Source organism: Cheilinus undulatus, linkage group 20 (genome assembly GCF_018320785.1).
Source record: "Cheilinus undulatus linkage group 20, ASM1832078v1, whole genome shotgun sequence".
NCBI lineage: Eukaryota > Metazoa > Chordata > Actinopteri > Labriformes > Labridae > Cheilinus > Cheilinus undulatus.
In genome coordinates, this window is record NC_054884.1 from 36,597,396 (window position 1) to 36,623,291 (window position 25,896).

The 25,896-nt window shown below is 40.1% G+C and overlaps 1 protein-coding gene across 2 annotated transcripts; it reads left to right on the forward strand.

Moving 5' to 3' along the window:
* The first annotated feature begins 221 nt into the window (after positions 1 to 221).
* On the forward strand, positions 222 to 25,574 carry LOC121528768 (protein FAM171A2). 2 transcript variants are annotated; one of them, XM_041816351.1, is made up of 9 exons: positions 222 to 424; positions 9,928 to 10,155; positions 12,512 to 12,604; positions 13,084 to 13,242; positions 16,142 to 16,321; positions 16,425 to 16,538; positions 19,510 to 19,545; positions 19,721 to 19,847; positions 20,023 to 25,574. In XM_041816351.1, exons 1-9 carry the CDS (start codon positions 325 to 327, stop codon positions 21,506 to 21,508), a joined length of 2,523 nt encoding a protein of 840 aa, XP_041672285.1. In that variant the 5' UTR covers positions 222 to 324; the 3' UTR covers positions 21,509 to 25,574. The 2 variants fall into 2 exon arrangements, with proteins under 2 accessions (XP_041672285.1, XP_041672286.1); XM_041816352.1 differs by lacking the exon at positions 19,510 to 19,545.
* Positions 25,575 to 25,896: the final 322 nt, after the last annotated feature.

The following is a 25,896-nucleotide window of genomic DNA, read 5'->3' on the forward strand; positions in this document are numbered from 1 at the left end:
TAGTGGCTGATCCCTCCCCCAGTGTTGTTTTCACATAAATATCTTTTTTATTATTTTTTTATGTTTCCTTGTGTTTCCCCCATCAGGTAAAAGTGAAAGCAGCACAGGTGCTGTTCCTCTTCAGACCAGCAGAGGGAACACTTGGACCCTTTTTCCTCCTCCGTGCTCAGACAATAAAAACAAGGCGAAGCCCGCACACATACACGGGGCAGCATCTCCATTCAGCGCCTGGCATGTCTGAGGAGGAGTGAAGAGCTCACACGGCTGGGAGAAATATGGACCCACGGCAGACCTGGAGCTGGGACTAGACATGTAGCTGCAAGGATGCCAGCCGACTTCGTCTCCCGCTTGCTCCTCTTCGCCTCGATCTGCGCGGTTTGGGAGGCTCTGCTGGCCAAATCTCTTCCAGATCAGGGAGCAGTTGGTAAGCTCGCCATACGGGGGATGGATGCAGCACAATGAGGAGATGGGAGTGGTTGCATTTTTATGGCTTTTGTCGACAGAAGCGTCGATCTTTGCAGCGCTGCGCTTTGATTTCATGTGGCTGAGAGACAATGCATTCAGGAGGGTGATTTTTCCACCTCTGCCGCTGCGTAATGTTAGTTTGATTGTTTAGATTCCTTCATATATAACCCACAGAAGGCCACGCTGCTGTGGATACACAGCTTTGCTGAGGTGTTTCTATCTGATCTGAGGGCAGATTCCCTCGTTAGGCCTTAAAAATCTCTGCTGTGATATCAGGCCTAACCTGCTGTTATCCAGGCCTTCATGTTTGTTAAATAAAGCTGACAGTGATGCTAAGAAGGCCTGAGGTCCTGAAAACGTGTCAGTCATCAAAAAAGACAAAGAGCAGTAACAGTGACGTTAAATAAAGATGAATGTGCAGCTCCAACACACCTCTGTTTATATTGTGGTGTGCATATCTGAAGGACATTATGTAATTACAGTGCATTATTCATGCTTCAAGCTATTCTGAGCTGCATGGATGCACACAGACAGAGCTGCATTGTAACTGAGTACATTTACTCAAGTACTCTTGTACTGAAGTGTTTTCACGTCATACTTCTGCTGCAGCACGTGCAGATATTGTTTACATTTGAAAATATTAAACTTTGAAGGAAGTGCATGCACCAGAGCTACTTAGGAGGTAAATATTTCAGACAAAAACGTGACAAAAATAGAAGATGATGCATTATAGATTAAGCTACCCATAACAGGGTGAACAAGGCCGCTCTGCATACAAGATAATGGCACTTTTGACACTTCTAGTCAAGTAAAACTGGAAATTAAGTTTATTTACAGTGTTGTTTTTCTTCTTTCTGCATGTTTAAAGGGTCCTCAATTATTTTTCAGCTTTAGTTACTTTACAGATTTAGATTTTGCACAAAATGACAGTGACTAAAATAGTTAGTAGCTTTAATACATTCTGTCATTTATATGTTCTTTAACCACAGTGAATAATGCAGTAGTATGATTACATAACAGACGTCAGGGGCCGTTCTGCTCACAGAGGGCAGGAACTTGGAGTACTAAGTACTTATGTTAGGATGCTATGGAGCTATTATTAATGCAAAACTGTTTGCAAATACATACAAAGATCGGCACACAAATCTGCAGAATTGCAGCTGTGTGCAAAGATCTACAAATCTGTTAAAGATTTGTAATTTTGTACTAAGATTCACAAGTGCGTGCACAAATCTGCAAATGTGCAGACCAATTTTTAACTGTGTGCCTGGTTTAAATCGGTCCAGAAAACTCTCTTTTTTTCTCTAAGTGGTCAAAAAACAACCAAGTGTCTCCTGTGCAGAGAGGTTGAGTCAAGCAGAGCTGAGAGAGGAGCGGGGAAGTAGACAGTCTGGTAGCTGTTTCCTGTTTGCAATTTCATTTAAAATGTCAGTGCCTCCTTAAATGTGTGCTGTGCTAAGCATCCTATGGTTCCCATAGTGGGGGTTGCAAGATACTAACAAGAGGTCGAGAAGTGCTTCCCAAAAACACAAATTTTAAATGATATAAAGTTGTGGAACTCATCAATTATTTTAAGAAATATCCCTAAATTGAGTTCAAATTAAAATAAACAATATTTGTGCTTGATTGTAAGTAACATGTACAGAAACTTGTGCATGATGCTTTCTGCAACATCGTCTTTTTTTACCACCTTCAGAGATGGTGGGGGTCCCCGATCTCTAGCGCAGTGATTTTTCAGGTACAGAAAAGTTTGGGAACCACAGCTATGCCTTATACATTTTGTGAGTATCTAAGGCCAATTTATGAGTTATACTAAGCTAGATTTTGAACCGATATGGATTTGTTATTATGTAGAAAATGTATTTAATGTGGCAAATTCAAACTGCAGGTTCAAAACAACGAAATAAACTATTCAGCTCTACTTCTATCAGCATGAGAAACGGCGCAGAGCAGGAAAACAGGAAGTGATACCATACACTCACTGTGTCAGTGGCACCCAGGCTTGAGAGCTGATTGGCTATTACTGGGATGTCTAGTTGGGCTGTTGGGTGGTTCTTTACCTTGACCTCATAAGTGTGTTTACTTCGTCCTTGTGCCAGAACGATTTGGGAAAATAACCTCATTGTAATATTTTTCCCCAATAATGCAATTGCAGTTTAATATGCAATTATTTTTAGGTTTCCCATCCATATATTTTTAACAAATGCAACCAAAAAAATTCTATATTATAATGAGCACAATTAAATTAATTAAATGAATTATTTTTAAATTTATAATCATTAATTATTTAATAAATTAAACTCAGGATGAACCATTTTGAAAAATATCTAATGTGATTTTCTTGGCTTTTATTACTTTACTGAAGGTTATGATTATTTTATGTCATTATTGTTTTGAATGAGGAAAATATACATAAACAAAAAGTAGGATTTTTGTCAAATATTCTAAAAAAGACAGTTAAATATTTACATATTGTGATCATAACATCTCTGCTGAAAAAAAAAACTGTATTAAAATGTCATTTTTTCACACATATCAGGTTAAAGAAAATATTGCACTGTCTGTGATTTGAAATTGCAGCAGGCCATATTGCAATTTATTCTCATTTATGAAGAATTACCCGACCCTAGTTAGCATAGACATTTGTGTAAAGTTAGAAGAAAATCACTCAAAGTTTCTTAATATATCACAAAGCTCAAAAACACAACGCCTCCTGGCTAACGCTGCAAAGCAGATGCACTGGCCAGATTCTGTCTGCCATCCAGCAACAGCTGAATCACTTGTTCCTGGTCTGAAAGAACGGTCCAGTTAGAGTCATCGGAGAAGAAAGAGGCTACAGATAGCTACAGGCACTGTTAGCTGAGACAACTGCAAGCCTGTAAACAAAAGCAGCCAGCGAAGAGATGATTGTGTGCAGCTATTGACAGTGACACCCTTTGAGTCACGTATGTTAGTGTCACCCAGATAATTGTGAAATACATCAATGCCGTGGATTCTGAAACGGTCTACGGCTTGTTAGGTTCGCTGTCTCTGGAGCAGAGGAATGAAAACACACTGAAGAAAAATTTAATCAGCTTAAGCAATAATATATAGTTAAAGATGTAACTACTAGTTAGAGCTGCCACAGTGTAAAGTAGCCATACATACATTATCTCTCTGACACTTTCATGTTGTTCTTTGTCCTTCCTTTTCTAAATAGCTTAACAAACTCCCAAAAAGGCGCTTAAAAAGTGTTTTTAGCCTCCAGACAGTAGTTTCTCTAAAGGTTAGGAGCTAATTTAGATTTAATTGTCATGGATCTTCACCTCCAGTGGCTGGTTGGTTGATTAAAACATCAATTAACTGATACCTCTGCTGTGTTTCTGAGCAGCTCAGCACTTCTGTAGACCTGCTGATATTTGCAGGGTGGTGTTGAAGTGATTAGCATCTTAGGAATCTGCACAGCAGCAGAAAGAAGAGGCGGTTTATTGATGAAACAATTAGTCTATAAAGTGGTCACTCACCTGATAGATAATGTCTCTGTGACCATTTTTTTATTGAAAGTTTGGACTAAAAGTCACAACTTTTAGCTCATCAGTGGTAAGAATTGGGTTTTTGATGATTACTGACTTATTTCAAATAATCAAAGAATTAGCTTCTTTAACACTTTTTAACATCAAGTGTTGTAAAACAATACAATCTTTGCTATTCTAATAATTAATTGTAATGAAAAGTACCAAAGTTTTCAGTTAACCAGATTTTTGGTCTGTTTTAATGAAAAGTTGCTGTGAATGAAAAGGAGAGCATGTTAAATCCTTGTTTTTCCAATTTTGGCAGTGTGCAGGAGTTTCCTTGTATTTTAGCACTAAAACGCATCAGTTAATTAAAAAAATGAATTATTTTGTTTATTCCGCCATGAATTTTTCATGCACGTATTAACGAGTATAGCACTGTGGGTCCTGCTTACATGCACTGTTGGAGGAGATGGGAGTGTTTTTCAGGCTGAAGAGTCCATGTGGAAAAAAAGTAATGTTTTCCAAAATTTGCCGTATATTTTATCCAGTAATATTTTACTTTAAACAGAAGTTTGTTGGCATTTATAGCCTATCATCACAACATTTCTATTCCATTTTTCCATGTATGTGTGTCATGGTTGTAGATTAACTTCCTCACCTACCTGACACTTCAGCTGCTGGATTCAAAACTCTTACAGCCGCTCTTATTTTTATCAGCCACTTTGTTTCTTAATGAGATTAGTTATAGTGGCAAATTTGAGAATGATAGTATTTAGTGTAAAAGTACAGTATTTAAGGTCGTATTTCTCAGTCAAGGTCAGTAAATTTAGAGGGAGTCTGTGCATCATTGGTTCATTTTAAAACTGTTTTGAGTAGGTTTGTCCTGTACCCGTCCATGCGAACATTTGCTATGTGACATACAAAAGCACTGTACATCTATGCAGCATTTTCCTGCATCATGTCAGACTTAAGAGAATTAATGTTTTGAGCATGATTCCTGCAATCTTACGTCAATTAAGCGAGACATTGCTATAAAGCAGTTTTACTGAACGCTGCTCAACTAAAGAGCCAAATTGTTGAAAAATACCTTTGCAAGAGCCACAATTTAAGTGGTGAAAAGAGGCGAAAATGGGTTAAAGTGGCAATAAAATAAGTTAAAGTGGTGAAATGGTCAAAAAGCGGCAAAGAAGTGGCAAAAATAGGGGGAAAAAGTGGCTAAAATTGATTAAAAAAATAAGTTAAAGGTGGCAAAAATGAGTCACCAAAATGGGCAAAAGTGGCAAAAATGGGAAAAGTAGCATTCAATGGCAAGCTTAAATGTGCAAAAAGGGGGAAAATTGAAAATAGCAAAAAGCAAGATAAATGAGGAAAAACCTGGTGAAAAAATTGATAAAAAATGAGGTACAAACTTAAAAATGTGGCAAAAATTAGTGAAAAAAGACTAAAATGGACAAAAATGGACAAAAGTGGCAAAATGGTCAAAAACTGGCAATAAAATGGCAAAAAATTGGTGAAAATTTGCAAAAATGGGGAAAAAAAGTGGCAAAATTGTCAAAAAACTGTAAAAATGTGGCAAAAGATAAGTGAAAAGAGAGATTAAACTGAACAGAAGTGGCAAAAATGGGAAAAGGTGGTATTCAATGGCAAAGAGCAACTTAAATGAGTGAGAAGGGGCAAAATATGGAAAAAAGTGGAAAAAAAATTGCAAATAGCAAAAAGCAGGACAAATAAGAAAAAAAACATGTGAAAAGGGGGAAAGGAGTGGCAAACTTGGGCTTAGAAAGCTGTAAGAATAGTTTCAAAGTGGCAACAAAAGGGGTAAAATAGCAAATAAGCACAATGGAAATATACAAACAAAAAAAGTAAAGGTTGACAGTTTACGCCAACTGTACAAGAGTGTGAAAAAAACTTGGTAATGTTAACTTGCAGTGTATAATTTCTGAGGTTAAAGTTGATCTTTTTTAAGGTTTTCTGGGGGGAAATATTTCAAATAAAGACATAAAAGAGCCAAAAATCATCACAAAAGAGCCACACATTGAGTATTGCTGCTTGAAAGCATTGGTTCCCAACCTGGGGTCCAGGACCCCCCAGGGGTCACCAAAGATCTTAGGGGATGAGGCTTTGCTTGCAATGACGCTGCCGAAATTAGTTATGCAAATATAAACTAAAAACATGATAAAGCAGTTAATAAGTGGTTTATACAAACGTCTTTTGATAAGAAAATCATGCATAGGCCTTTTTTGGGGTTTTTGTCATTGAAACAACCTAAATCTGTGTTAATTTTTGATGGCAGTGTGTCACTTTTTCTCCTGTCTTAGGGTCCTGGGGGGCTCAGCTTGTCTTAGGTACATATAGGGGGGGCTTCATAGAAGAATGGTTGGGAAACACTGGTTTTAAGGCACCTCTAGCAGGTAGACCAGTCGCAGCACTGCTCAGATGATACTGAGTCAAACCATCCCAGCACCAGCTGACTGTTAACATCTGACAGCAGCGCTGGCATAGGGAGGAGGCGGGGTCTTCGGTCTGTTAGTGATTCGGGCTGCTCTGTTCGGGTTATAAAGCTGGTTGAAACATGCAAAATAAGGGAACTCAATTTTAGGGCTGAACGACTTTGGAAAATAATCTAATTGTGATGTTTTTTTCCCCCAATATTGCAATATTGTGATTTGATATGCGATTATTCCTTAACTTTCTTTTATTCCTCAACAAAGGCTGAACAATTCTTTAAAAGTGTCTAATCCTGATGATTTTGACTCGTATTGCAAATTAGATATGAATTGCTGCATTGAAGGGTTTTGGTCATTTTTTTTAAAAAGAAAAAAGTATAAAAATGAAGAAGGTAGGATTTTTTGTCAACTATTCTAAAAAATAAAGGCACCTGAATGATTGCATGATATGTCATGCATTATATCTGCTGCAAAAAAGTTTACAACTGGTATTTTGACACAAATTTTAGGTCAAAGAAATATTTCAACTTTTGTGATTTGAAAATTGCTACAGGCCATTTTGCGATTGAATCTAATTTTCGATTAATTGCCCAGCCCTACTCAGTTTATGTCGTTTACTGTCACAACGTCATTCTGTTATGTGGCTACTATTTGCCTGTCCCTGGCTGGTAAGTTGAGCAAATTCATGCTCAAAAATATACCCACATTTGGCTGATGGCTGGTGCTAATTTCCCACCCTGATGTATTTGCAGCTTCCTAAAACCAGCTGTGCAATTCTGGCAAATGGAATCACAGGAAACGTCATCAGCCAGCCTGATCGGAGCCTCGACAGCTCCATCTGGAACTTTCCCCAGCGATGTTGTAAAACAGACAAGCATCTTTAGTCTGAGCTGGGCTTAAGGACACATTGTTAGCATACTGTTAGGCAGTTATTGATCGTGCCAGGAATCTGGCTAATCGATCATTTTTTGCTCCAAAATCCCAAGTCAGACCACACTTAAATCCGTGCAACATCACCTCTTTAACACATCATCTTTACTTGATGTTTTGTTGTAGAATAATGCATGGTTGTTCAGATTTACAAAGCACGCCTTAAAGTGGCAACGTGAAGTAGGAAATTTACTGGAAACAATATTTCTCATTTCCTCCCTGTCTTCAATAAAAATGCAGAATTTATTCAAGTTTGAAGGGTTTATCTTGTCCCAAAGACGAAGAAGAGGGTCTCCTCTCCTCGAGCATTTGGAGTGGCTGAATTTCCCAGACCCTCGATGTGACACTGTGACTCTCAGTGTTTGTGTCAATGCAGCCTCAGTGCTTCAATGTGGAGCACAAATGGAGAAAATCCTCCCCACAAACACACAAGGGAGTCTTTATTGAACCTATTATGGTAATGCTTGACAGCAATTACACACAGAGACAACAGGAACAGACACACAAGCATACATGCTGGTATAATCTGCATGCAGCCATTAGCCCGTCACTGGAGGCTTGGGGGGTTTAAAAGGACGACAGCTCGCCGTGCTACAGGGAGCTGAGCAACAACAAGCCGGCTTTTGGAGAGTCAGCGTGTATCCATGGAAACATCCCCCAGCGTGACCCACATCCATTCTGACCAAGGGGGTGAGATGAGAAACAAAATGTTCTGGGAGGATGAAGGGCAGACGTAGCCACGCGATGGATTTGTGATGGGAGTGTCTGATGACTAAAAACATCATCATCATCGTTTTAATCCAGCGCTACTGGAAACGATTAGTCTGCACCAGATCATCAGGGAACACAAAGCAGAGGAGCAGGAAGGGACTGGTGCATGATGGTGCTGGGAAAACAACAGAAAGTTAGTCATTACAGTTTCTCAAAGCGAAGTGGTTCGATAATGAGCATGCTCAGAAGCTTCAGCGGGGTCTGTAGGTCATTTAGGCATAACACAAGGATGCAACAACACTACCTGGTTGGACTTGTGGACATTGATTTAAGAGAAATATCAGCATTAACAATATCAATCCAGCTTTATAAGTCAGTGTTGGCCTGATGTCTGATACTAGTACTGGATCAATGCATCCCTAATCTCTGACAGATTCTACATAGGAATGTAGAATCTGCTAATAGTGGTCTGGATTGTGAGCATGGGGACTGTCCTGATTATTATGTGTTGTATGAATGTATTTCAAGCTTGAATTGACCAATTGCATATAAGCAGACTTCATTGTTAAATGCAGAAAAACTCTGAGTGGACAGCAAAACCCAACCTTTCTTAATCAAACAAGCACTTTAAAATTTTTTCTCTTTTTTACCTGATAAAGTTTGCATTTCCACTGTTAAAACATTTGCATTATGATGCTGTTACTTTGGTAAGCTTTATTCCAGTTAATCAGTTTCCTTTTGAGCTTATCCTCGAATTGCACATACTCTGTCTATGCAGCGATCCACTCAGGAACAAATAATTCCATTTCTAGTCAGTCTTTGCAATTCCACAGCATGCTCTGTTCTTTCTCTGATGTGTGTCAGAATCACCACTACACTCTGCTGCACCTGAGGTATGTGTCAAGACTGCTTTCATTGTAGTCTGCTACAAAAACACGTCAATCCACATGCTGCATATCGACACAAACAGGAATGAAAACCAAGACCAACATATTAATTGGAGTTCCAGGAGTAACACAACACCATGGGTGAGGACAAGGTTACATTTTGGAAAACCAGAGGTTTTTCTAGGGATGCAGGAAATTATCAGCATGATGTCAGTGTCAACAAATATCAGCTTTAAAAAGTTATTTATCAGAATATCAGCCGATATAAAACATCGAGCATATTTTCCACTATATCATAGGATACAAAAGAGTTATGATATAAGCTGGAAATACCATCAACATTATGCTGCATTATTTGCCCTTTGTTGAAAGCCTGTGGTCAAAGTCATGCATTGCAAACATTTGGTCAACACTGTGTTTTCCATCATCTTGTTGCTTTATGCACAGTTCCCCTCTCTTTGAAGGTCATTTGAGATCAGATCATTGCAGCAGCTGCATAATGATGCTGTCCTTGCATGAGAGCCAAGGGTGGCTTCATGAATCAAGAAGCAATAAGATCTGCTCACCAGGAAGATCACGTTCAAGAATTTATTCAGCAGCAGCTGATGTTTTGAGCAAACATGCTCCTTTACACAAATCTTCATTCATCAAGCTATAGTCAAGCTCAAACTTTAATTGTAAGTACATTGTATTCCTTAGAAAAGTAGATTTTAAAAAAAGGAAATTCCTTTACTCGCTCATTTGAGAACATGACAGCCTTCAGCCTTGCAAAGAAATATTGCAATAAAGAGTCAATGATACCGTATGAATCATGATATGAAGCAGTGATTCTCAAATAGTGTGACGAGGCACACTGGTGTGCCTTGAGGCATGTCTTTGTGTGCCTTGGGAATTTGTACAACCATGCTTGATTGAAGTGCTGTGGTTCCTGCAGACTCAAACATTTTTGGTACCAAAATTACTGGTCTAACCACTCTCTTTGTTCTCTTCCAGAGGTGCAAATAAAAGTCCAGGTGTTCGACAACAGCGACCTATCTCCGTTGGCGGACGCTCAAGTGGAAGTCCACGGAAATCAGACCGTCTTGGCGTCCAGCAAGGCGGGCAGAGATGGCGTCCTGAGGGTCAGCTTCCCTTACCGCACAGGAACATGGGTGATCATCACAGCCTCCAAACAAGACTACGTCACCAACTCTGTGCCCTGGCACTCCAGCCGGATCCCCCGTAAGTCAGAGAGGAAGGAAATTAAGTTTATCAAGCATATGAACACTTTTGTTTATGTTATCGAGCTGTAAAATCTGCCTCTTATCTTTTTCTTCAGCCATTTCCCTCTCCCTTAAACAATGATTTTCAGGAATGTCTCAAATAGCCAAAGTGTAAAAAGGGCTAAAAAATTCTTACAGATTTTCTGTTGCCTGAGGTGCACACTGATTCAGTACTTAGATGTTTTCTCTTTGATTCCAGGCTGTCACTAAATATTATAGGTTGATAAACTCAAAGTGTGATCGTGCTGACAGCAGATCATTTGGCTGGAGGCTTTTTTCAAACCTTTTCATGCATTTTCAGTCAGAGCCATGCAACCTGCAGTGAGCACTGTCTCTACAGTTAAATACCGCAACAAGGAGGATCTACTCTGATATGTACAGTGGATATAAATATTCTACAGACTTGTGTTGTAGTACATGTGAATGGTCTTGGTCTTGAGGCCGGTCTCAGGACCACATTTTGAATGTCTTGGTCTTGTCTCTGACTCGAGAACATTTTTACTCTGTCTTGTCTCGGTCTCGGACTGGCCAGAGTCAGGATTTTCCATCAAGACCGGTCAAGACCAGCACTGATCTGCTATTCTTCAACTTCATTAATGTGATAATAAGGAGAAGCACTTGCTAAAACAACATATAGCTACACCTGCAAAAACTCTTAATTCTAGTCAGAAATACTTCAGAACACTTACTTTAGGCCTCATTAACCTGGCAACTCTAGATGAACATCTCGTTTTCAGATATTGAAAATAAATCTGGACTTGTCAATGGCTTTTAAATTGTATAAAGATTTATTTTTTTAAACAAGTTAATTGAGCAAATTTGTTAAGATTTGAGATTTTGCATGTTGTGCTTTGAAAGAGTTGCAGACACCTTGTTTTTGTCCTTCAAATTTATTGAAAAGAAAACTAAAATTAGAGAGAGAATGCTCTTTAACTGTTCAAACTAGTCATGGTTTTTTAAATTTGATTTTTATGGTTTTGGTCTTGGCTCAGTCCTAGTCTTGCGTCGGTGTTGACCACAAAAGTCTTGGTCTTGGTGTGCTCTGGTCTCTGGCAAGTCTTGGTCTCGGATAGTGTGGTCTTAAGTACAACACTGCTACACATCCCTGCTAAAATACCACTTTTTTTTTTTTTTTTGTAAAAATGAGGCAAATATACAGTGCTATGCAGAGGTTTTAGGCATGTTTGGGCTGAAATTTGAGGCTGGAGTAAGGAGTGTAATGGCAAGTACGCCCACCTGAGGGCCCCATCAGGCAGGAAGGAGGATTGACACAACCAAGGTCATGCTCTGGATGTCTTTGTACATTACCAAGGGCATGGGAAAGTAATCTGATAAAAACAAAACAAAAACCACAGCTTTAGGGTAGAGTTATGGGTAGATGTGGTGCTTAAACATAGCCTAGGGTACTATTAGGGTGGGTAGGAGGGTTGCCACAACCCCCTGGGTGTCGTGTGTATGTTCTAAGCACCTGAAAACTGTCTGTGGTTGCTGGGTGTATTACCAGGGGTGCAAAGGCCCGGACAAAAGAAATGCTGTTAAGCTCGACCTTGGCTGCTGAACAACACACGTACATGTCAAATGTGTCGACACTGGCTCTGGCTGCCCTCCCTCCTCTCTTCAGCCCAGGGTTGTGGAACATCAGGACCTTTGAAGAACCATTAGCTCTCTACATGCCTAAAACTTCCACACAGTACTGTATATCATTTCCCATGAGAAGTCTTCCCATGGGCGATGGCGTGCACCATGAGTTGGAGCAAAGCGCTGCATGCCCTGGACGCAGCACTGGCAGAGTATGATGAATTTGGGGGTTAAAAGGTGGGGAAAGATCTGAGCTGATATATTGTGGCTGCATTTTTTACACCTCAAAATTGTGGTAATTTTACAGACTTTTGAGAGCCACTATAAAGTATGTCAAAACCTCAGTAGTTAAGATTTTAATAGTTTAATAAGGCCTTATGAATGCTTAGAAGAAATGATTAAAATCTCTGTTTGACAAAATAGAAATTTGAGGTCATTTTGCTCTTACATATCCAATCATATAGTATTAAAATACCAGTGCATCAATGGCAATCTTCATAGCATTCGTATAGAATTATCACATTGTACTTTAACGTTCGTACATTTTAGTACTTTGTGACTCCTAACGGAGGCACGAATGACCTTAGTTTGGTTAGATTAAATAAAAGTGGATTGGTCTGCCTTAACAGACACAATAATGGTCTGATATTTCTCTGTCCTTCTGCTGAAAGTCTTTTCTCCTTATTGTTGTTACCCTGGAGCTATCTAATATCAGTGTCCCCTTCTTTTCTCCCCAGTGTACGCATCAGTCAGCCTGTACCTCCTGGTTCAGAGACCAGGAACTCTTATTCTGTATGATGATGTCCTGCAAGTGCTGTCTGGGTCACCAGGTAAAGAAATATGAAACCCTGAATATCTGACTCTAGTTCATGCATGCTCACTTATCCTGCCATAGCTTTAAATTATAAAGGAATTGTGTCACGATCTATCATCCATTTCTTAAAAACATAAAGCTCAGTGGAGGATTTAGCAATATTAACACCTTTCTAGAGACGGTAACTCCAGTTTTGACACAGAGTTATGTCAGTTTGACCTTTATTTTAATCCTGATCGTGAAGACAGATTCACACCCGTCTCTTCAGCTCTCATCCACTCAGGCTTTCATAAATTTCACTGCTTAATATTTTTGTGACCTGTGTTATTTGCTGCTGCTGTCGCCATAGCAACAGCTGCAGAAAAATACCCTCATGATAGTTTTTACCAAACAGCTTGGTCACACCCACAGATCCTCAGAGCCGTTATTTGAAGTCTTACACCTTTTTTCAGAGATGTAAAGAGGCAACGTGTGAGAGAGTGTCTGTCTTTGTAGGAGCTCGTAATCAGCCGCTGGTGCAGCTCCAGAGGAAATCCCTTCTGCTGCCGCCAAACTCCAACTACACGGCACTATCGGCTGCTCTGACCACAGCGAGGACGCAGTATGAGATCGGAGGTTTCCCATTCTTGTTGGGTCAAGAGACCAATAGCTCAGGTGAGTGTCTGTCTCGGAAATCAGTGTGCAGAAATATCTGTGCTCTTCTATCATGGCATCAGGGACGTTTATTCTTGCCTGACCCCTCAGTCCTCTTAAAGGAAGTCCAACTATGAGAATGAGATTCCAACTGTGTCAACAACTTGAAGTATCACTTTCCTGTTTCAAAATAACAATATCCAAGAGTGCAAAGCACTGCCATTCAAAGAAATATTTCTGTGTGTTATGGAAGAATTCCAGCTAATTCAGCACCTTTATGAAGAACTACAAATCCCAATAGAGGCCAGACCAGAGCCCAGAACTAGGAAGTCAGTTGAATAAACCCAGAGGGTGCTGGTTCAGCTTGGTTGGTGGAGTAGCTGCCTTTATGCACAGGTTACAGTCCTGAGTCTGCTGGTCACAAGATCAAATCCTGTTCCTACCTAGAGACAAAAAAAGCTCTAAACATATTTTTAGTTATTATATTTTTATGCTTTTTCTGGGATTTGATTACTGGAGACCGTAGTGCTGGTTTATGCATTTAACATTGGAATAGGGAAAGGCTGGTGTTGGGCAGATGTCTGCAAGAGTGCAGAGTGCCTGAACTAGTAGGGTGACCCGTGGAAAGCATGATGAGTGGATTGTTGGATGTTTCTTATAGACAATATCAGTGACAGCAAGGTTGTTGAGTAGTTTAGGTCTATTTTGAGATGGTTTAAGACCTCCCAGAAGTGCTGCCGCTATGGTAGGGCAGGTTCTGTAGGAGAGTGGAGACTGTCTGACTTGCACTTGCAGGCCCTTGCAACCTCAACATTATAAATCATTTACCATTTACCAAGAAAATGTCAGACTACCCTAGCAAGTGACCTCATGGATTGCTGGGGCAAACCCATGCAAATGTCACAAAGACTTGTTGATAAAGATTGGTGGGCTCTACGGATAGGTGAAGGGACTAGGTGGTATATGTTGAGTACTAATGGCCAATAACGAGTCTGATACCCATTAAGAGAATGAAAGGGGAGGAGACGGTCAGGTTAGAATTTATAGAAACGCAGGAAGAGGTGTGTTTAGGTTTGGTCCTGCACCTGAAACTTAGCTATGTAGCACCACTGCCAGTTGGATGCATCATCACTAATGCACCCTGAACTCTGAATTCCGACTCAGAGCCACTTCAGTCGCCCAGCGTTACCAACTCAGAGTAACTGGAACACACGCAGCTCAAGTGTGATGTCAGTCTGACATCAGACTTACAAGATTAATGGAACAAGCATTTCTCAAGACTAAAATCACAAATCTGGACCATGACGGCCCAATTTTATCAATTGATATCAACGTATTTGCCATCATAACAGTTAAATACCATATATAAATAATAATAAATAAATAAAATACCATAAATATTTTCTCATATGAGGTGTATCTGACCGTTTATGGTGTAAAATGTCAGCTGCAGCTCCAGCAATATGAAGCAGTATGTGGCTAATAAAGCGAATATGAAAACAACTCTTAAAGCAGCCAACACTTAATTAAATTCTTGTAATTACAAACATGAAAGGCTTTAGTGTGTTAATTAGTCTCTGTTGTGGGAATGGAACAACAAAGCTTTAATATCTTTCATGATTATGTGGCCCATTTTATATGAAGCGTTATAGAAAAAAACAAAAGTGTTTGTTGTCTCTGTCCCTGTTCCCCATTCATGGTAGTGAAAACCCAGAGCTAACCCTGACTGAAAACCCAACTTTGTATGACAAGCCCACGGTCTCTAAACATCAGCGGCAAGCCTCACTGATGCTCTTGTGTCACAATTGAAGCAAATCTGTGCAGACAGGGTCAATCATCTCACTTAGACTTGAAGAGTGGGGGTATTAGAGCAGCAGATAAAATACTTTAGTTATTTAAATATCACAAATACTGCAGGTCCATATAATATTTGATATTTGATGCAAGTTCATTGGAGGATACCCACATTTATCCGCTTTTAATAATATAATAGAAGTTCCCTGTTTCCAAAAAGGACTAGGTAGGGGCTGACTAATGCTGGTTTTTCAGGACTGATATAGATGAGCAGTTCTTGTTAAGTTAGATGACAACATTTGGAACCAATGTGCATTCATAGTAAATGAGTCATTAGTATGTTTCAGTAATTTTAGATTTACAGTGCGTGATAGAACTTAAACTTGTCATCAAAAGGAGACTAGGCCGCTTTATTACTAATCAGGAAAGATCAAACAAACATGAGAGCAATAAAGAGGAGTTTTTTCCCTTTATGCATTACCCCAACATAAGTACTAGTGTAAGTGTGAAATTAAAGTGTTGCCTTCTTATAATGGCACTCATTTTGATTGGTTTAGATTGAGACTGGGATGCATATCAGGTTCCTGGTTCAATCCCAGTCAGGGTCTTTCTGTGCAGAGTGTGCATGTTCTCCCTGTGCATGCATGGGTTCTCTCCATAGACTGTTGAAAGAATTGGACAAAGCCAGTGTGACATCAGCCATCTGATTACAACAGGCGGACTCAAACAGCTTTTGAAGCCAATCCGTGGCAGCCTCCATACTGAAATCGCTGTCTCAACCGAACTTTGGATAAACCTTATGCCTGCCTACTGAGCTGGACTTCCTGTCAGCTAAGCTACCACTAAAGCTAGCTTTCTGGTGGTAATGTCTGCCTGTCAAGCTATCTGTCAATCAAGTATACAGTGAGGTTTTTCTGAAATATAATCAAATTCACCCCCAATGTTAGTATCAGCGACTCTATGTCAGTGTAGTTATTCTGCAACATTTAGAAACTTGAAAAACAAACCTTTAAGTGATAATGCAAAATGATGATTCATAAGTGTCAGAAATCTTACTCAACTTCTCACAGTGAAGTAAAAATACTGACATCTTTGTTGGCTAACTTACTTTGATTTTTATTTCCAGGTGCAGAGACAGGATGGACAGACTTGACAGCTCTGGCCGTAGTCAGCATCCAGCTCTATGACAAAGATGGTGGTCCGATCCAGGTCTCAGATCCAATCCACGTCTCTGTGCCGCTGCCGTCAGACACTCGCAACAGGATGGCCACGAGCGTCCCCGCTTGGCTGTATCAGCCTCGGACGGGTCAGTGAAACAAACCTGTCAGTTACAACAGCTCTGTATTCGGTGTCTCTGCTTAAACCTTTAACAGGATTTATGATAATGTCTATCATAAACATTCATGCAGGACTTTGGGTCAGGAACGGGACGGGGTACATCAAAAAGGACGGCCAGCAGTTTGTCTGGAACGTGGTCGTTCCTCAGATGGGATACTGGTTAGCTGCCTTCCCTTCATCTTCAGGTACAGTTATTCATCCTGCTCTGCTCTGCTTGTTTGTTTTGTTTGTCATCGTCAGCGTTGCTGCAGTGCCAGCAGATGTTCTCGCTCCGGGTGTCTCCTGGGAGAAAATGTGAAATACTCTCTTTGGTGCTGAAAGCCAGGTGCTGTTGCGTACAGCCATGACAGCTTTTGGAACTGTTACACGGAAGATTTGGATCTTTTTATTGTAAATCTGCAATGACAGAAGCATCACAGTAGTATAGTCATTGTTAATGATAGCTTTTCAAGCTTTCAAACCATATATTTACCTTTTTTCTACATTTATCTTTATTGTAGTGAAAGTATTTGAAATTATAATGTCCTTCTATGTTGAGCATTTATTGCCTCATACTTCAGACTATCGCTAAGGATTGTGGGAACTGTAGTATTTTTTGGCTGCAATCGTAAATAAACTGTTTTCTTAAAAAGAGGTTGATATCTTGCAAAATTTTGTCTTGTACAGAAGCACAAATCATCATTTCACACTCAGGTGCTTCAGATAATATGGCTAATGATCAAATCCACTATGGAGAAAATGAATGGTATTTTGACCTCCAGAACCACAATATTGAGCCCTATATGCCTTTAGTTGTACCACAGTTAAGCTCAAAAGCTAGGCACTACTCACTATAGCATCAACCTGTTCCCACAGTGATGTAAAATGCGGCACCACAGCTACTTTGAGTGTTTCATGTAATCTGCACCTTGTGATGTCTATGATTCCCATTATTACCGTTTCCTTTAGCTGTTTTCACTCACTTTTCTATCCCTAGAAAGTTTTTTTTACCATGTTAAGCTAATGCTGTAACCTTTGAAACACAATAAGTTCTTTATTTTCTTTCTAGATAAAAGCAGGCTTCAGTACAAACAGGAAGTTTAGTTTTTTTGCATGTGACTGTGCAGTTCCAAAGTTAAAGCATCAAACAGGGCAGTTTGTTGAGAAAATCTCTTAATTTTACTCAGTTACTCACACTTGAAAGCTATTAAACCTGAGCTCCTAAAAACATTTAAATGCTGTAATGTAAACTGGGAACCACTGGACATTTGTGAGTCATTTTGTACATGCACTCCTGCAGGTTTATTAATGTGGAACTGTGTTAACGGTGTATTTGACACAATAAGCATTTGGAATCTGGAGAAGGCCCATAAACTGAGTCTTTCAGCCATTTCTGTGGGTAGGCTCGTTCATTACGCTTCAGTTTTTGCTACACAATATTTTGCACAGGTATGAGTTAAATCATTGGTTCCCAACCTGCGGTAAGGGTACCCCTGGGGAGGCAGCAAAGATCTCTGGGAACGGGGCATGGGATCCTGTCTCTTTGAGGCTGTCAAAATTAGATGTACATATAGTTTTGAAAAAATAAAATTAGAAACATAATGTGTTAGGGTCAACCTAAAATATTCTAAAAAGGAAGAGAAGCTGTTATTTATTGAGCCAAAAACTAGGCATTTTCAGGGAAAAAAATCTTTTTTAATAAAGTTGTTCATTTACAAGAAAATAAACTGAGAATTTCAGAAATTTAAAGTTTTAAAAATCCTACATTAACAAGTAAGTAAATTTATTATACATATTTTCTTACAAGAAACCAGATTGAAAATAGTGGTTGTATTTTTGATGGTTGTATCTCAAATAGGGCTGAAAAACTTTAGAAAATAATCTTATTACGAATTTTTTCCCCAATATTGCAATTGTGATTTTATATGTGATTATTCCTTAACTTTCTTTTATTCCTAAACAAGGGCTGAACAGTTTTTTGAAAGTGTCTAATCCTGATGATTTTGACTGGTATTGCAAATTGGATATGAATTTTGGGATTTTTTTTTTCTTCATTCTTATTCAATTCGATTCAATTCAATTCAAAACTTTATTACAGACTCTAGGTCCAGAGAAAACAAAAAATTTAAGAGGGTAGGATTTTTTTGTTGACTATTGTAAAAAGAAATGCACTTGAATGATTGCATGATATGTCATGCATAATATCTCTGCTGCAAAAAAAATGTTTAAAACCGGTATTTTTACAAAAATTTTAAGTCAAAGAAATATTGCACCTTAACTGCAGCAGGCCAAATTGCAATTTAATCTAATTTTCAATGAAATGTATAGCCCTAATCTCAAATACTAAGTTTTGGTTCACTTACATTTGCAACTTATAAAGTAAAAAAAATGTATTTATTTCTTGTAAATTGTTGACTTTGACATGAGAATTTCAAGGTGTTTCTTAAAAAATAGCATATCCTCTATATTCTGTTTATTCATACATCTTTTGTCAAAAACATGTATTTTTAGGCCTAATATTTTAGGATTTTGTCAAGAAAAACAATTGAAATCGATTTGTACTTTTCCAAGTGGGTCCTTGGGGGGCTTAGCTTTTGTTTTGTAGGGGGTCTCTAAGGAAAAAGGCTGGGAACCACTGAGTTAAACCACAGTATGGCTTAAAGACATTGAAATGTGAAAAGAGTTGGATTGGGAGAATTATAATTGGCAAAATCTGTTAAAGGTAGTTTAAGAGCCTTTTCTTCAAGCATAAAAACCTTATACTCTTGACTTATTTTAAGACTCACTCCTGGTTCCTTTATTTGAAAGACACAAACACTATTTGCCACATCTTTGGTCTCAAAAAGCCTAAATCTGAAGGTTTGACTCAGTAATGTCTTCTTTTGATTCACTGTTGTACGCATTTTTCTGTATCTTGATGTCATTGCAATTGTGGTAAACTTCAATGGTTTTCCAGACTTCTATAGACATTTAAATGTTTCTTAACCTGTTCCTCATTTTTAGGGGTCTAAATTTTTGAAAGTTGCCCGAAGGTTAAAAAAAAAAAAAAAACTTGGATTGAATAGATTGCAGCCAAACAGTGTGAAAATACCATAATGGCTGTGATGTGATGGCTGTGGGCAGCTGCGCCCGCTCACAGTATGTCCACTTACAGTGCTTGTTTTTTGCCAATGACAGGCTCAGACTGTGATTCAAGATGCCAGATATTTAAAGGTGAACAAAACTAGCATTTTTTATAATTGGTCTGTTTGTTTTGTTGGTGTTTTTGTCTGATTTTTGGTCTTTGTCAACAATTGCACAAAAAATATATGTAGTTAATACATCTGGTGAAACAAAACAACTTTCAAACTGATTTTTGGACGTATTTCGGCCTTTGTCTGTCTTGCAGGATTGGGTCTGTCTCATCCAGGCTTGAGGGACATCACCACCTACCACACCTTGTTCCTGCTCGCCATCCTGGGCTCACTAGCTCTGCTGGTGCTGATTCTGCTCTGTGTGCTGCTCTACTACTGCAGGTGTGAAGAGCGTAGGCGCAGGTCTTTCTTTTAGGTGTCTTTGAAAAGTACAAAGAAAATAGGAACGCTGAATTCAGCGGAGATATCTGAAAATAAATCTATGCAAATGAGGCTTTGTTTGAAGATTCCCCAGGCTCCCTGCATCACTGACTTTGAGTTTCTGTTTCTATTTCAGGCGAAAATGTTTGAAACCTCGTCGACAACAAGGGAAACCCCATACAGCCAATCTAAATGGTGCAAAGAGAGATCAGGGTACTTCTACTTCTCGCCTCAATCTGATTTGTGGAGGCCATGTGGAGTCTGCTGCATCCAATGAAAAATCCGAAAGGTCCCCGTCTCGAGACTACCACAGCTCAAAGGAGGACTTAACTAAACACGTTCCAGCTCACATGCTGCGACACGCAAAGGGAAAGAATAATTCAGGATCCCAACGGGGTGAAAGCTTCGCCATGAAGGTGACACGAGCCACTGAGACAAACAACCTGGACAACCCTCTTCTACATGAAGACTACAATCGGAGCTACAGCCCAATGGAGGGGAAAGAGTCCGAATACCATCGACATCACAATGCCAATGACAATCGAGGGTACTCTTCTGACCCCCCATCCCCACCTCGCTTCCAAGGATACGTGCCAAACCAATCAGACAAACCTCCTGAGTACTCAGCAGCAGCTGCAGACAGCCTCGCCAGACCAACATCCTTGAACACCCAACCCGGTCAGATCATCTTCTGCAGCTCCATCGACCAGATGAAGGAGAATATGTATCGCAGCATGGTGCCAACGCTAGTCATCCCAGCTCATTATATGCGTCTACCCTCTGAGTTTTCTGGTAAAGATGGCAAAGACCAGAAAGATCAAGACAAAGATGGAGCACAGATGGGAGGAGGCCAGCAGCACCATCACCACCACTCCCAGAAAGGACAACAGCAGCAGGGAGGATCCCAAGGTGACGACTCTGAGGAGCCAAGTTGGGCGTCCGACTCCTCCGGTGGGCCTGTGACCATCCCAGTACTCTTCAACGACTCCACCATGGCTCAGATGAATGGCGAACTGCAGGCTCTGACTGAGAAGAAGCTACTGGAGCTGGGAGTAAAGCAGCACCCTAGAGCATGGTTCATCTCCTTGGATGGACGCGCCAATGCCCATGTTCGCCACTCCTACATAGATGTTGCAAATGACCTGAGTGGTGGTGGAGGCGGTGGATTCTTGAGTGGTACAAGCAGCTCTGCCCGAGATATCAACCTTGAACCCCCACTGGAGTCCCAAGAGCGCAAGGCAGGAGTCAACCGGAAGGGCAAAGATGACCGCTGGGGGACAGGAGGGCGGAAGGGCCACGGGGTGAGCAGCAGCGGAGGGAAGACATACTCCAAACTGGCCTACCCTGACCACAGCGATCCCAGCAGCAGTGAGGGACGCCCTGTCTCCCCTGAAGAGAACTCCCTCACCCCACTCCTCGATGAAGGCCCATCTTCCCGAGGGTCCACCATCCCCAGGAGAGGGCGCAGTCGCGTGAATAGCAGCCGCAGCAGCAACAGCGAGAACCGCCGTGATTCCATGACCAGTCCTGAGGACGATCCCGATGACAAAGACGAGAACAAGAAGAGTCCATGGCAGAAGATAGAGGACAGGCCTCTCATGGTCTTCCACCCCAGGAAGTGAGGTGTTTGAACACTGGACTTTTTAACGATCTTTTCAAAAGGGGAATCTGAGAGATGTTTTCACTGAGAGATCTCACAATAAGCACAATCATGCTCCACTGGTTCATTGTCAGGTTGTTCTTTGACCTTTGTGTTTCTGGTGAGGTGCTTTTGCACTTTTGTAGTCTCACTGTCAGTGAATCTCACTGGTTTCCACTGAGAAGATCTATGGTATCCTGAAACCTATCCAGTTTGTTGTGAACCATGTCACCTATCACATCACCGATCCATTGTCTGAGCCATTGCATCTACTGACTGTGGAAATAGCCATTTTATAGAGCAAAATATATGAAGAAAGCACTTACTAATTCTTTGATAATTGTTCATTGATACTTGATTGCAAAGTATTTGGAAGTAGATGGAGTTTTTATGGCACTGATAGGTACTTAGGTGAATTAGATTCCTTTCCTCTGACTCCCAAGGTTCATATCAGTGGTGGAAGATATGCACCTGTTTATCCTTAAATGTTCCTGTTCCCTTGACTATATATAGAGTAAGTTTTCTTAAAGGGAAACATGTTCCCAGAACTTGAATATGTAGAGAACATATCTATTGTTTGACTTTTCTTGAGCCCCTGGGAATGGATAATGCAATCTATTGGTCCAATGTGCGACTTGCATTTTGCTCCTTCAGGGATGTACTTGAGTTCCTCTTCTTCCTGTACTATGTTCATGTGTTTGAATTAATCCAGCTGGCTACACACTAGGTGATTCTGAAGCAATTTAAAAAACATGGGCCATCACAGACCAGTGGTTCTTAACTGGTCTAGCATCAGTATCCACCACTGCCTCCTTGGTGACAAATCACAACGCATATTTCTTACATTTTTCAATCATAACTGAATAGCTTTAATATAAAATGGGGCTGTTTGGACTTTAAATGGAGCAAAAGATGTCCCAAAACAAAATATAGTGGCATTCTTCAAAATAAAAGCACATCATAGACTTTTTGCCACATTTTTCCAGGCACACATTCACAAACAACTAAAAATGACTTTATTAACCACTTTTGTGTTTCAGCCTAAGAGTTGAGAACCAAGGCACTAGATGCTTTGGCCAGACTGTAAGACAATACGTCTGCCATTTGTAGTTACAATTTTACAGTGGAGATTCAATGGACAGGAGCTCTCACAGAAACTTGTGATCAAATGTGACCCCAGGACAAAAAAAACCAAAACAAACATAGCCAGCAATTAGTGTCATTTACTGGCTGTCCTGTCCTGATTTTGTATGCAGGGACAAACAAGCAAAATTGCTAATACTCCTACCCCTTGTTTTTGAGTGCCCCCTTCCCCTTTGTGGTGGAATCTTCCCTTACAAAATGGGACGACCGCCAAGCTCCGATGCATCCAAGACAGCGGTCTGACAGTTGAGACGATAATACCATACATTTCTACTACAGTCAAACTATTTAAAAGTCTTGTTTGAAATCAAAAGGACCAAAATGCAATGAAACAATAATTAATTATATGAGATCTCAGTTTTAATGTCTTGCAAATGATACACAAGGTTCTGGGAGATTTCCCATGACATTAAGTTTGGAGTTTGCCTCTGGAAAATCTTATTTTGAAGGGTCATGTAGCCCTTTTATTTCACCCCACCCCGTCCTTCCTTCCAACAAGAATCGGGACACCCTACCCCTCGACATGAATGTGCAAAATACAGGGGTAGTGGTAGGGTGAAAGAGGGATTGGGATTGACACATTATAAGAGCCTCTGTCCACAGCTGCTATTTTTTTGCACTGGCAGCACTCACAACCTTCAGATCACTAGTTTATAGAAGTTAACTTCTGCTTTCCTAACCATAAGGTTAGCCCGATATGGTTAATTTGTTCTTCAATTGAGGAAATATCATCAAGGAAACATGAAAACAGTCCTGTATTGACATAGGCAGCAGCTGTAGACCTGGGAACTTTATATCAGTATCTTTTGCCATTATTCCAAGTCCTCTTCTTGATTTTGATTTTGCCAGTGAAGGGGGAGAGAAATGGGGCGAGCACGGTGCTGATCCCAAAGCTGAACTAGGCCTTTAAACATGGCAACACAAACAGCGGATGCCAAGGCTATTTTTTCAGCCTGGATGTTGATGGACTAGACTGGCTTTGTACCAAAAATTAGCACTGCTAGTGCAAAATGGGCAGCTCTGGTCATAGGCCCTAAAACCCCTTGTGTTATTGACGGGAATTCCTTTTTCACAATGCCACTTGGCTTGGGACACTGTTCACTGCCATGATTGTGAGCTGTAAAATCATGCAACGTCAAGTTGGTTACGCTTCCCTCTCAATGGCTATTGTTGATATAACTTTTAAAGCAGCCTGATCGGCAATAATATCAAACCTGTCTGATAGTTATGATTTGAGACCAAGGAGGCTCTGTCTTGATTGAGAGCAGGAAAGGACCAGACATTTAAGGATTATTTGAACAAGTTACCAGTTGCAACTAGCCTCAAACGGGCAAATAGGTTGGCCTAAAACCATCTAGAATGTAGCCAGCCTTATTCAGATTTGAAATGTTGAGCATCATCATCATCATCTACAAGTGTTTCTGCCATCCTCTGTCTTGACTGATCTACATTTCTGCCAAAATTTTTGCATATCTGCCTTTTTCTCCCATTTTTGAAGCAAAGACTTGAACCTTTGCGCTTTCTTGAAGTGTAAATAGATTCCCAAACATTTGAAAGACCATTTGGTAACGAAAGATTGCATGCATACACTATGAATGTATGAAACAAACAGAAGGCCCCCCCACAGTTTCTCGGGATCCTGCGTAGACAACCCCAAATCGCCAAGACACGTTGAACCATCACTTTACTTGAAGACTTACCTATTTAATATCCGACTGAGATCTACAGGGGTTGTTTGTAGGCAGGGCCGGTACCACTTCTCTCCTGTAAGTGCCTTCTTTCACAAAGGATCGAGTGATAGGCATGCAGGTCCCTTTTTAAAATGCAGTTAGTTGTCATCTTAACTTATCTGTCGAGATCGGCGTCACCTTAACTTACCCGCTGAGATCGGCACCACTAATAAGCACACTGCATTGTGGTAACAACAACGCCAACACGTCACTCTGGGGAGCATGCCTGCCAAAACGTATGACTTTTCTTGGCTTTTACGTCCTTGGATATCTTACTTTCTTGTATCTATCCTCTTTTTCACCAAACTTGTAAATGGTATGATGAACTATATGAGATTTTATGTGTATAACGATGTGCATGTATCTTGTAGAATAGGGTGTTTTTAAGGAAACCTTTTTTGAGCTGATCCAGGATGTTTGGCGTGAAAAAACATGATGCACTGACGCATTGAATTGTGTTGCCAAATGAACTTGGTTACTTTGAAGAAACACTGACTTTTCCCTTAATCCAGTTCTAACAAAATCACTTCCGGTCGTAAATGTTTACAACGATAACATACTGACCAACACGCTCCCGCTCTTTCTAGCATCACCACTGCCTACGACGCATCAACAACTGTGAATTAATCCAGTCATCATGCAGATTCAGGAGCTCAAATTCTTGTTTTTGGAAGACTGAAAATCTTAAAGGCTGTATAAAAGGTCATGCTGAATTGTTGGTCCGTTTCACCCATTTGCTTGCTGTTCATATGCCTGTGTCGCCTACAGTACAGACTGGAAATGTGATTCAAAGTGAAGAGTAACAGTTCCTACTGAAATGTCGAGTCCACTGCTGTAAATGTACATTTCTTTGGACCAGATATGATATTATTACTATGAGTTGTGCAATCGTGGCTTTCCTTGCTTGTTTTTTTTTTCTTTTTACATGAGAAATGTTTTCTCTGTAGATTTTGTGAACCTGTGTTTGGACAGAGAGGATTCAGTCACGGCTGATTTACACAGGCAGCGAATCATTCGTCCATGTAAACGGCTCTGTCGGGTTTTTGATGAGGATTGGACTGTAGGCCTTCATCCTGTGCAGTAGATCATTCGCTTCATGAACCTGGTCAGTTGTTTGTAAACTGTAAATCGATTCTTTCTGTACATGAGAAAAAAATGGAAATAAATTTGTTCCCACAGTCAGTATCTGGGGTTTTATTCTGAAAATCCAAAATTAAAACTTTTACTTAATTTATTTTGATTTTAGTCCAACAAAATGTACTTTTTCAGACCAAGTACAAATATATGCATTTGACTCTCCCAATACCAAGTAAACACGGATATTGAGTATTACGTTACCCCTCAGACACAGCTGCTTAGGCATGCTGAGTTGGAAGTGTCCAGCTCGGGAGGAAGGTTTGGGGCTTTCTTTTTATGGTTATAGTCTTGGCTTATTTATTTCCTTACCAGGATAACTGCTATTGTTCTCTCATTTCTGGAACACATGACCAAAAGGTTG

Excerpts from the sequence above, each read along its gene's own strand:
- LOC121528768 (XM_041816351.1), top strand. The coding sequence starts at position 325 with ATGCCAGCCGACTTCGTCTCCCGCTTGCTCCTCTTCGCCTCGATCTGC. Across the intron at positions 425-9,927 it reads TCCAGATCAGGGAGCAGTTG|AGGTGCAAATAAAAGTCCAG; the intron begins GTAAGCTCGCCA and ends GTTCTCTTCCAG. Across the intron at positions 19,848-20,022 it reads GTGCTGCTCTACTACTGCAG|GCGAAAATGTTTGAAACCTC; the intron begins GTGTGAAGAGCG and ends TTTCTATTTCAG.